Source organism: Coptis chinensis, chromosome 3 (assembly GCF_015680905.1).
Source record: "Coptis chinensis isolate HL-2020 chromosome 3, ASM1568090v1, whole genome shotgun sequence".
NCBI classification, from domain to species: Eukaryota; Viridiplantae; Streptophyta; class Magnoliopsida; order Ranunculales; family Ranunculaceae; genus Coptis; species Coptis chinensis.
The window spans coordinates 120,817,675-120,829,528 of record NC_141458.1 but is presented as its reverse complement, the minus strand read 5'-3'; the positions used below and the strand labels follow the sequence as shown (position 1 = coordinate 120,829,528).

The following is an 11,854-nucleotide window of genomic DNA, read 5'->3' as shown; positions in this document are numbered from 1 at the left end:
TAAGTCTTTTCTTTTATTGTGAGGGTATTTTAGTCTTTTAACTATATAGGTATTGTCTCCGCGGTTTTTGAATATTCCTTTAGTGTAGGTCACATACAGTGGTACTTTAGTTTTTTCACAGTTTTTTATATTTTTTAATATGGGGTAAAACCGTAATTTCCCTGTTTTAGAAAAGTCAACATACGGGGGTAGAATGGTAATTTCACATACCCTTTATCAATTAAAAGATACAAAAATATGTAGGGCCCACCACATTGGGAATTTGGAGAAAACGTGAGTTATCACGTGCATAGTAGGTAGATTTGCCAGAAGAACCATCAGGTTTGGATCCCAATACTTCAGTAACAGTACGTGTAGAGTGTAGACCCAACCCTATTGCTATCCAATATATTGTTTGGAAGGAAACAATTGAATTTGAGTTTTTTTTTTTTTTTTTTCGATAATTAATTGAATTTGAATAAGCAAACCACGTTTTTTTTGGTAACTGTGCAAACCACGTTAATGTAGTTTTTTAACGAGAGAAATTTTTGTCACTAGGACTGCAAATCATCAAAAACATATATTTTCACTGTGTAAAACAGCTACGGTTGCTGCTAGAGGTCGTTGTGACATGATCCAGCATCCAAAATGACATATCACGCGCCCACGGCCCACCTCTACGTGACTACACGTCTACACCAGTTACAAAATTTCTGTCTGAGCATGTACAATATATCTAGCCTTTATAACGATACACCACGAGGAAAACGACTCTTACATTTAAACCACATGTTACTAATAAATTATGCACTATAAGTCTATAACAGGGAAATAAATTATGCACTATAACAGGGAAACTTATGTTTCCTCTAGAACAAAAATGGACCAGTACATCAGGCATTACTGTTTGGAGTTGGCACAAGAAAAGTAAATTTGGCGTGTCTTGGATGCCATTCAAGCCACCATAGTACTATTGCACCTAATAGTGTGACAAAAGATGTGAGCTGTGTAACTGTGTTTAATGCGTTGTGTGGAATTTAGTGGAATGATAATTAATCATAGTTCTCGAGTCTGTTAGAGAAACCAAGGTGGTATTCCTGTGAGAGGATGTAAACTTCGACAAAGGAGTAATAAATAACTCAATCAGTTGTCAGTGGATGTAGGAGGTTGTCTATCCCGAGGATTTCCCCATAGAGATAAGTCCGTGACCGGTCTAAAATATAACATTCTCTCATTTTCTCTCTATCCTTTTTGTCGGTTATTGGATCATATCTCCAACGGTCCACAGACCTTCATCTCTATGAGTGGATGTAGAGAAACCACATTAATTATTGTGGCTTGTGTGTGATTGGTCATTGGTTACTATTAGTACTAGTACTATTTCATCGACTATTTTCCGAAGGTCCCGTTTATCTCAAATTCATTATTAAAATTATGTCTTCTGCTTTGCTAACAATTACAACCACCAATTTAATTAATGAAACCATTTCTTCTTCTTTTTTGGTCGATTTTATTTTAAATTATGCAACAAGTTTTTTTTTGGTAACTAAATTATACAACAAGTTGAACCATGTAAGTTTTACCAACCAGAACTCGTGACAAAATTTGGGACCCCATGGTCACTTCCAACAAGAATGTGGTTATATTTCTAACACTCGGCCAATCACTCAATTGATCCAAAGCAGAATAAGAATGACTCCATAGTCCAACCTCCCGTAAGTGCCAACAAAATCAAAGAGATTTCAGTTTCTATCTAAGTAAATTATTCCAAAACTGTCAATTTGTAAGAGAACGAATTTGTAGACAGACTTGTCCACAAACATCACTTTTTGGATACCTAAATAGTATTTAGTTATAGTTTTTCCAAAAAATAAATAGTATTTTCAGACAGCTACTCTACCAACCATCAGTTGATGTTTTATTGCCAGCAGTTGATGTTTTATTGACAGCAAACTGTTGCCTGTTCACAAATTTATTCTAAATTTGTAAAAGCACATAAATAGGAAACGTGGTTGGCCATTTGGGCTGGCTCTTTGACTCAGACTTGGGTATTACAGAAGAAAGTCAAGAAACCAATTGAGGTCAAGAAATCCATAATAACAGGATCATATGATCGGAGGATTCAGCCTTAATAATATCATCATTGATTTTTTTAGTATGGTTGATTGTTTTTTTTTCGTTTGTTTGATTGGACGCTTGATTGTTGGTTGCTTCTGGTTAGATATATTTAGGTGAAGGCTTTTTCAATCAAGAGTAGGAAAGGCACAACATAACTTTGGACCCCTAACATTGTACGTCATAATTATTATGCATCAGTACATCATCATTAGCCAGGTCAGCCACACGAACTCAGCAGAGTAGCAGACACCTATATTGCACGGATACGCGGTGCAGTGAATCGATTATATTTCAAAAAAAAAAAGCATAAATTAATTAATATTTATAATTTTATTTTATATAAATTAAAAATTAAAAATTAAATTAAATATATCAATATTCATAAATTCAAAACTATTAAAAATAAATAGCCACAAAATTAAGTTTAATATTTTCTAATAAAACTTTAAAAACATCTCATAAATCTTAACAAAACAAAAAATGAAAAAAATTGAGTTTTTTAATATTATTTTGATTTATTTTTTTTTTTTTTGTCAAAATCCGCATTTTGACCATGTTGACCAAGTCCTAACTATGACTTGACCCGCATCCAGTTTAGTTGACTACGTCTCGACTGTGTTGACTGCGTCCGACCCATGTCCAACAAGAACACAGCCCATTGATAGGTGCGTCCATGCTTTAGAGGCAGACACCCAAATCTATTGTAGAGGTCTTCAACTAAAGTGAAGAAGTTGTAGATGTACCTTTGGCACTTCAATCTATGCCTTCAGGTACTGAAAATTTAAGACTTGCATAATATACAGAGTGGAATTCGAGCTAATCAAGCTGAGTTTTACTATGCTCAAGCAAGCTTTGAAATAAGTTCAAATTTGGCTCATTTATTATAAGACCAAGCCCGAATAAATCAGTTATTTTATACTACAAAGATGTTATTTGAGCTTATTGTGCCGAGCTTCATAAATCTCGTTTGTTACACGAGCTACAATACAAGCTCAAGCTTGGCTCATTTAACTAAATTACTAAACTCGAGCTACTCGGCTCAAATTCCACATATACACCTGTTATTCATCAAGGATTCCATGAATAAAGTTCTTTCTAAACATTTTATCAACTAAACAAATAAAATTGGAAACAAGGATTCCAAAACATGAATAAAGTTCTTTCTAAACATTTTATCAACTAAACAAATAAAATTGGAAACATGCAATAACAGTTGCCTATTGTTGCACACTCAGACAACGAAGAATACCGGATAGTTGGTCAGTATATCATCTTGTTACAAGAGATAAATGTTGCAAGGTGCAAATGAATGGACACGCATATGACTTGCTCATAATAAGTACCGAGAAGTAGTGGTACAAAATGTGTTTGTAAATAAAGTAGTGTAGATCTTTTCTTTTTTCACGTCTTTAATACCTTTTCCGTATTTTCAAATTACATCTCACAAAAAACACTATGATCTATGGTTAGTTCGGAAGCAAATAATTATACAAGTATCCAAAGCGATATTCAACGAGTGTCTATTTGGTACTTTATAATGTTAACTTCAAGAAAAGTTAAAAACCAAGAAGCTACCTGATTGAATATACTCCACAGCAGCCCCATTTCGATACAACACTTGCCATTCCTAGATTATACTAAACCACCTCATGAAGCTTCCCATCACCTGCTTCTAGTAAGTCTCTATGCATCGAACTTGGGGAAATAAGTGCTACCAGCAGTGGGTTTCTTCTCATACAAGTCATGAAATCATCTTTGCTGACATTTCCATCATTAGCAGTGTCAAATATACTGAATAACTCGTGCATCTGCAAGGTTAAGAAAGTATAGTGAGCTTGTAGAGATCAGCATACAAGGATTGAGTCGGCCCAACACTGACCAGAAATGATGAAATTTCTAGTAAGAGATTGGGCTGACTGGTTCAAACCAAATGTGGTTTTATGTCAGTATTCAATAGGCTGCGGATGACAAAAGCAATTACTGTATATTGCAGGAGATCACTTATTTCTAACCTCTTCATTGCTCATGTCTGATATTGCCAGCCGGATGTAATCGCTCCACTGTTTCAATATGCATGACAAGGTCAACCCTTTGTAGAGATTCAGAAAATAAAAAAGGCTTAAAGAGTAAAAGTGAACCTGTTGCTTTGAAATATAACCAGATCCTCCAACAGCGCATTCTGAGAAAGCTAATTCACAAGCTTGCCAGAAGAATGGTTGCTTCATGACATGAGCAGATCCAAAAAGGAACTGCATGGTTCATTATCGAATTAAACCCTTTTCAAGTGACAAATTTCAGAAATAGACATGCTTATATAGCCAATGTGTTCACATGAGAATCCATAGGGTGGGCCATTCCTATTTATAATATAGATTCATGCCCATGCCGTTTCAGTTGAAATTAGAATTAGACGAACACATCAACTCTCATTGTTCATTCAGAAACATCTACACATATGAGTGGTAGCATTTTTAAACATTACCTGCTTAAAAGTAATAGACCCCTGATTTTCCAGATCAATAAATTCAAAAATCTGCAAGAGAGAATATATAAGCAAAAGTCTCATGAAGTAAGAAAGCAACACGAACATGACAAAATTTATATAAAACAAAGGGAAAAAAACACAGAATGTAGGAAAAATAGAGCACAAGCAAAATGGAAATGCAATATTTCTTATGACGCATTAGGCCAACAATTTCATGTCAAAATTTGGGCGATAAATAGAAGAACTTAAGTGTATATCTCATGCATAAAAGAAGTTTTACGCCCACTACACCCATTTTCAAGAAGCCATCCATAATTGATATAAAGACTAACATTCAGCAAAGATAATCTTCTCGCCATTCTGAATCCCCATAAAAAGGACATCTCCAGGGAAATTTAGAGCGACATCGTGCATAAAGTTGTTATCTAACTGTTATTATCATCATTCTTATTTTATTATTTTTCTTTTCTAATACGTTAATATAGATTTACTAAAATATTTCATAACTGGCTTAGTGAGAAGGCCTACAATGCAAAGGAAGAAACAAAGCCGAAAAACGAAAAACAAGAAACAACAGCTCTCTTCTTATTCGAACTCAGACTACAGCTTTAAACAGTTTGTTCAATGAACACAGAAGCTTTTATATTACCCAAAGACTGTTTGAGAGCAATGTAACAAAGCCAGTAGTTACTACCATATTGTCAGAAATATAACCAAAACCAAATCCAGTTGGGGATTTGAGACACCCAACAAAGACTAGACTACGATCAGCATCAGCTCATGGTAATAAGAAGACATCTATGCGAAGTATTTATTATACGAGATTAAAGTTTCAGTACATTAAATAGTTATGAATTCATTCCTACATCCTTCTGATCAAGACAAAGGGCAAAAAGGAAAAGACGAAGGCTCGAATTCTAAAATAATTATCAAAGAAATATATATTGGAGAAGCCCCAAAGAGCATGCATGAACAATATGGTGGTGGTTGTAATTTGTAAATACTACAAAAAACTAGAGCAACTGACCTTCTCAGCTAGATGGCACTTCGGCAGCCTTAGGACCCTTAAGAAATCATTAAGTCTAACAAACCCACTGTAAACAGAATGATAAGGTAAGAGGCTACTAGCCAATCTTAAAACTTGAGCAGATGAAAAGAATCAAACAATAAGATAGAAGTTTGTGAATAAGGATTTGAAAGATTGTAATCTTCCAAGACTAACATATTACTAACACCACCATTAAAAGTTTGGGAATGATGACAATTTGAAACACGTGTTGATCAAGTTGATAATCGACTAAAAGATAATACAGCATAAAACTCCTAGATTCCCTGTCTGGACTCTGGAGGACAATGCCTTAACCGAAAATTTAATCTTATAGATCTTTGGAGTGGGGACTATGAGTTAGTGCTGAATAAGTACATACAGCAGAGAGGGTACTAAAAGACAGATATAACAAATTCCGGGAAGAATTCATATGTAAACTTGCTCGTAAATCTGAAATGATCTTCATCGTTTAAAGAGGATATTGTTCATCAAAATTTGACAGAGTAAATACTTAGACATTACCTGGGGTCTGGATTCATTGAAAGAAAAATGTCCAGGAACTCCACAGCTTCCACTGTGCTTATGTTGAGTGTCTGCAGAAATCAGGAAAGGATTGCACATATTCAGCTAATGAACCATAAAGTATTACAGCATCGATTTAAGGGATGAGTAAATAAAGTTCTAATTATTAAAAAATAAAAAAAATCTCTAAGATCACTGATAAAAAAAATATAAATAAATGAATTCAGAGCGTTCTGTATTAACCATATAAAAAACTAGAGATGTTGAAATAAGCGACTTTTCCAAGGATAATCTTTTGATATTTAAGGGAATCTATTATACTAATATGATTTTTTGATAAAAAGCCAAGTAAGATCAAAACAGATCAAAACAACTAAGATAAGATTCTACTAAAAGGTATACAATAGATAGTATAAACACAGAAGACCTACCTAAGATATGAATATTACAAGGAAGGACTACCAAAAAATTGTGTTTTCAAGTCGCTTAAGCAGTTAAGCATTAAAAAAAGAAAAGACTTCATCAGAATCTAGCGAGTACCTATGGTGATTACTATGAAAAGTTTTTTATCATTTGTCAAGCCAATATTAGAGCATTACTTGTTTATTGTTTTGCTTACATATGATTCCATCGTAAAAAAAGGTAATAATAAGATTTATGAGTTATCTTTGGTCTTTGCAATATATAATTTACCGACTGTAAAACTTGTCGTGATACAACCACAAAAGCATGTAAACATTTATCAAATGACAATAAATCTTATGAGTCAAGGTATTTTGGCATAACAACTCACGCTTTCAACCATGGCCATTTCCACCATATAACTTGAGGCTTTCTCCTGCAAATCACAAGAGCATAATGTCAATGCTATGCAATAGCTTATATCTAATAATAAGAAAGAATAGCATTTACAGTAACAGAAATAGCTATAAAACCAGCTTATATTGGTTACGTGGACAAATGATTAACTAAAGGACAGAACCAAGAAGAAAGCTGAAGATACCATACATGGTTCTGGAGGTATGTGGCTGCACAACTGAAAGTTTTACAGCAAACATAAGTAGTCCACAATTAAGCATATATTCAATAACCTAAAACAGGATAGATATCCTGTCGTCATTTCTTTTTTCGCTTCTTCTTTGAGTATTTCGATGAAAGACAGAACTAACAGGAATCCATTTTATTCAAAGACCTTTGAACTAAGAGTTGTATGGGTCTTGCATACAAGATAAAAAAGCATTTCTCTTGAGTATATTGCACAGAAAAACACTTGCTCTTCCAGCATAGCCAGAAAGGACTCCCATAATACCAAGCCTATCTGACCTAACCAGAAAAGCGTCAAAGATAACACCTTACACTGAATACAATCGTGTATAACAAACAAGCAACTCAGTGTGAGGATGATGATCAGACGGAGCTAAACACCCATTTGTTCCTTTGATTCCAGATGGCTCATACGTTTACAGATTTAAATGACTCCAAATCTATACATTTTCGGAAGTAGGCATTAACACACAAACTGGAAGATTGATTAACTGTTTCCCCACCCATTATTATACATATAGTAGAACAGAGCGAAGCAACTTATAATCAACTATCTCCCCACAGTTACTATGTACATAATACATACAGTAGGATTAACCAAAACATTGTTATGACTAATGAGATTATTAGTAGTGAGACCTGAAAGATAAAAGAGTTCATTTTTGTAAGCAGCTAGTGTGAAATTCTCATCCTAACTGAAATACCAAAACCCTATCCAGATGCCTCTCAGCAACCTTGATCACCATGAATATGTCTAAATTTAATTAGTAGTTGTAAAAAATTCTCAGAAGAACTCCTAGCTGGGTGGAGACTGGGATCCCATTTCTTAAAGAGTAATAATTGATAAGAAACAGGAGACTTCTACAGTAAAAGTCGGTGTAAACATATAATAACTAATAAGTAGAATAAGGCACTTCTTACCTGTTTTGCTTCGGCAGCTTTTGTTAGAAGCATCAAATCCCCATAGGAATGAGATGTTTGCACAACATTGAGGGCATTTGCAAGGGCATAGCTAGTCTGTACAGTAGCAAATCACCATGCCAGGTCAGATAAGTATAACACTATAACATAAAGAAAAAGCAGTACTACAAACAAAAATTATCTGCACTGACATCGAAAAGCATACTGTCATAATGCTACAGATACTTCAATTAAAACTATGGATGGCAGAAAGTTTGATTTTCAGATATTAGAATAAGAGCAACAAGAATATTCACTCAGGAAAAATAATATTAATAATGTACTCATTATCCAGTTGCTATGCGATAAATCTATCACTTACCCTCTGAGCAAAATGTACAACAGTCTCCTTTTTGTTTTCAAGTGGACTGACAACAGGAAGGTATTCCACCTGACAACAGAAAGTCCCAATGAGAGTATTTAATACCAAATATATAATATAAAAGAATTGACAAGACAAGCATCATGTGAAATCTAACAGACTGCCAAATCGATATCATTTTTCACTAGGTATCTACTCTCCAGGATACAACCCAAATCAGTTCCAGCATCAAGAGAGAACCAATGAATCTCTTAATTCCGGTCTACCAGATCCAACACTCAATACTTAATAGCTGAAGCATTGTAAGGGAACAATTCAAATGAAATTTACAGTTTATGGTCACCAAAACCCCTCGTGCCCGCTCAGAAGCCACCACACAGCCTTTGAAAGCTTTATATTTACAAAAGATAATAATAACTTAAAACAAGTGAATAGTGAGAAAAATAATATCAACAAGTTACTTTAGTACACAAAAAGACAAAAAGGATATTCCATATATTTCCCCAGAGACTAGAGTAGACAGAGGGCCACGCGGTAAACTTGAATATATAAGAAGTTTCTCTCCCATTTCCAAGAGTCTAAGTAGGTGCACATCCACGGGATTACCTCGATTTTCTTCAATAGTGTTGGTCAAGTTTGACCATTTAACTCGGTCAGTGGAGTCTGCCTCCTGTCATCTCTCCTAAAGGACAGATGTCAGTATTATTTACCTCGGGCTTAACTAAAGCCAACTCTTAAAGATTCTCTTTGGCATTAAAAAATCCAAGTTTATTTGTTCAAAATATTACGTGAATTATCGTCCCTAAGGTTGAGGTCTTCACACGGTGCTTGCCTAAGTCACAATCACAATCATTGTCACTTCGAAGAAATATGGAAACCTCCTGGTAATAATTAGCCTTTTTGTCTCACACTCAAGAAACTGTGATTCACATTCTTCGCTCCACGTGCTCTTGGGACAATTGGTGGGAGGTGGTCCTTTTATAACTGCATCAGTTATACCATTAACCATACCTATGTCCTACGCTGCTGTTTCAGTTTTGAAACAGGGGAAGTCTTGGCAAAGCCCCATTTCTCTGCAAGGTAGGCATCTTGGTAGAATGGTACATTTCATAATTATAAAGATAGATTAATCTAGTCACGTTTACAAAAAACGGGAAAGTTAGAAGACAATAGAAGAACCATACCTCCATGAAATTGTGAAATTGTGTAAACATTCTGAACATGAGCTTTGCCAAAGATATATAACCCCTAAACAAATATTAAAAAGAAAAACACGAAATAAGCAATCACAAGGAGAAATATCAGAAAAAAAATGCAAAAAATTTCTACAATACGTAAAAGTCGTACCAAGATTGATCAAAGTGTATATGAGGATAGCGAACAACAACTGGTTGGATTGGAAAACCAGGAAGGAAAGCACCAAGTTGGAAAGAAATAAGAACCCTCCCATTAGTCGTAGTACCCTCTGGAAACAATAATAGTGGAGGAAATCTATCGCACGAAGCCTTTCTCTGTATTTAAGTCCTTGAAATCACAATAGTATCAAATAGCTTACATATTGATAAATAATCCATTCCACAGTACATAAATTAAAGTGCAGACCCTTTCTACCTTTATCTCATTAACAGCATCCTTCCTCGATGCCGATGAGAATCTATTAACATAAATAACCTGAAAAAAAAAAAAAAAAAAAAAAAAAAAACTCATACAACAAACACATTCCACCGTAAGACTAACACAACTAACTACTCCCACTTACCTGCATTGCTCTGATAATTGTTCCAACAAATGGTATCGAATCATGAGACTCCGACGCAACAATAGTCGGAAACAACTCATAGAAGAAAAATATGGGTTCAATATACGATACATGATTCGATACAATAATTGGAGCTATCTCTCTTTTAACTGGCTTCCCTTTTCTCCTTATCCAATGATACCTTAAAAAGCATGACAAGTAACATTAAAAATTAAAAATTGTAACTTGAAACAAAGATGGGCAGCTGCTTACCCAAAACTGAAGAGAATACAACGAGAACAAAGACGGGTGACCCATAGAAGACGACAACGCCATTTAGGCATAGGATTATGTTTGTCTTTCCAACCATGAAGTGCAAATTTAGTAACAACATAACCAACAGCAAGAGAAGCACCGAATAAAAAAAGACGAAGAAGAGCTATTGGTAAACATATTGTTATTTTTAACCATTCATAAACACCTTCGATTTTTGGTGTGGAGTTTCTAAATGGGTTTATTGGTGTTTGTGTTGGGATTGTGTAAGGTGTTTTGACTTGGAGGAAATCAAATGGGTTTTCAAGCATGTTTTCTTGTTGTTCTTCATATTGACCGTTGGATTCGATGTTCAGGATTACTTCGGGTTGTGATGGGATAAGTGGAGCCGTTAGATCGTTTCTCGACATTGGGGAGTTTTGAGAGAGGAGGAATGGAGATGGGGAGACAAAAGCGCCAGACTGAAAACTGGACTGGTGAATTCTGAATTCTTTTCAGTTGTTTGCAATCATTTTGATCTGGTGGTGCCGATGTTTTACTGTCCCTCAAGTTTGTTTTGTCGTAAACTGTCTAAATATATATAGAGTTAATTTTCACCGCCTCTTTTAAAAACTCGTTCAACAATCATAACTACACATATATAAATTTTCTAACAAATCGTGATTCATGTTTTCGTCACTAACCCTTTTTAATTTATCAAAAAATTGTTTTAATTAAGTTTTAAAAACCCGTTTTTTAACTGGATGAGGGATCCCGTTTTAATTTAGAAATGTGATTCCCGTTTTTAATAGGAGAAAGATTCCCGTTTTAATTATAAATGTTATATTTTTCTTTTTAATAGGAGATGAATTCCCATTATAATAGGAGAATGATTCCCTTTTTTTAATTGGAGGAGGGATAGGCCGTTTTAATTTATAAGTGTGATTATTGTTTTTAATAGGAGAATCGAAGGATTCCCATTTTAATTAGAATTGATAGATTTTTCTTTTCAATAAGAGAGGAAGCCCATTATAATAGGAGAATGATTTCCATTTTTTAATTGGAAGGATCCCGTTATAATTTAGAAGTGTGATTCCGTTTTTAATAGGAGAAGGATTCTCATTTTAATTAGAAGTGTTAGATTTTTCTTTTTCAATAGGAGTAGAATTCCCATTATAATAGGATAATGATTCCCGTTTTAATTAGAAATGCTAAAAAAATTCTTTTCAATAAGAGAAGAATTTCCGTTTTAATTGGAGTTAATGACGTAGAATTTTAAGATAGCTAAAAAAATACTCATTGTGGGAGCTTTAATAGTAATATATAGATATAGAAGACACATAAGTTAACTCACGCTATGAGCCCTCGATCTCGTCATAAATCAAC

At 34.4% G+C, this 11,854-nt stretch overlaps 1 protein-coding gene across 1 annotated transcript; it reads right to left on the bottom strand.

The window, feature by feature from the left end:
- Nucleotides 1–3,464: 3,464 nt before the first annotated feature.
- On the bottom strand, nucleotides 3,465–11,042 carry LOC147513805 (calcineurin B subunit-like protein). Its single transcript, XM_086597088.1, has 14 exons — nucleotides 10,490–11,042; nucleotides 10,238–10,418; nucleotides 10,090–10,149; nucleotides 9,826–9,989; nucleotides 9,663–9,726; nucleotides 8,479–8,547; nucleotides 8,118–8,213; nucleotides 6,946–6,990; nucleotides 6,153–6,223; nucleotides 5,610–5,676; nucleotides 4,580–4,630; nucleotides 4,236–4,346; nucleotides 4,110–4,157; nucleotides 3,465–3,905 (listed from the first exon to the last, which is right to left on the bottom strand). The coding sequence occupies exons 1-14, from the start codon at nucleotides 10,897–10,899 to the stop codon at nucleotides 3,735–3,737; spliced, it is 1,608 nt and encodes a 535-aa protein (XP_086453214.1). The 5' UTR covers nucleotides 10,900–11,042; the 3' UTR covers nucleotides 3,465–3,734.
- Nucleotides 11,043–11,854: the final 812 nt, after the last annotated feature.

What these genes read in the sequence shown, in the direction of transcription:
- LOC147513805 (XM_086597088.1), bottom strand. Translation starts at nt 10,899, where the DNA reads ATGTCGAGAAACGATCTAACGGCTCCACTTATCCCATCACAACCCGAA. An exon ending in TGTATTCTCTTCAGTTTTGG is followed by an intron (nt 10,419 to 10,489) that starts GTAAGCAGCTGC and finishes ATGCTTTTTAAG; the next exon opens with GTATCATTGGATAAGGAGAA. An exon ending in CAGACATGAGCAATGAAGAG is followed by an intron (nt 3,906 to 4,109) that starts GTTAGAAATAAG and finishes TTAACCTTGCAG; the next exon opens with ATGCACGAGTTATTCAGTAT.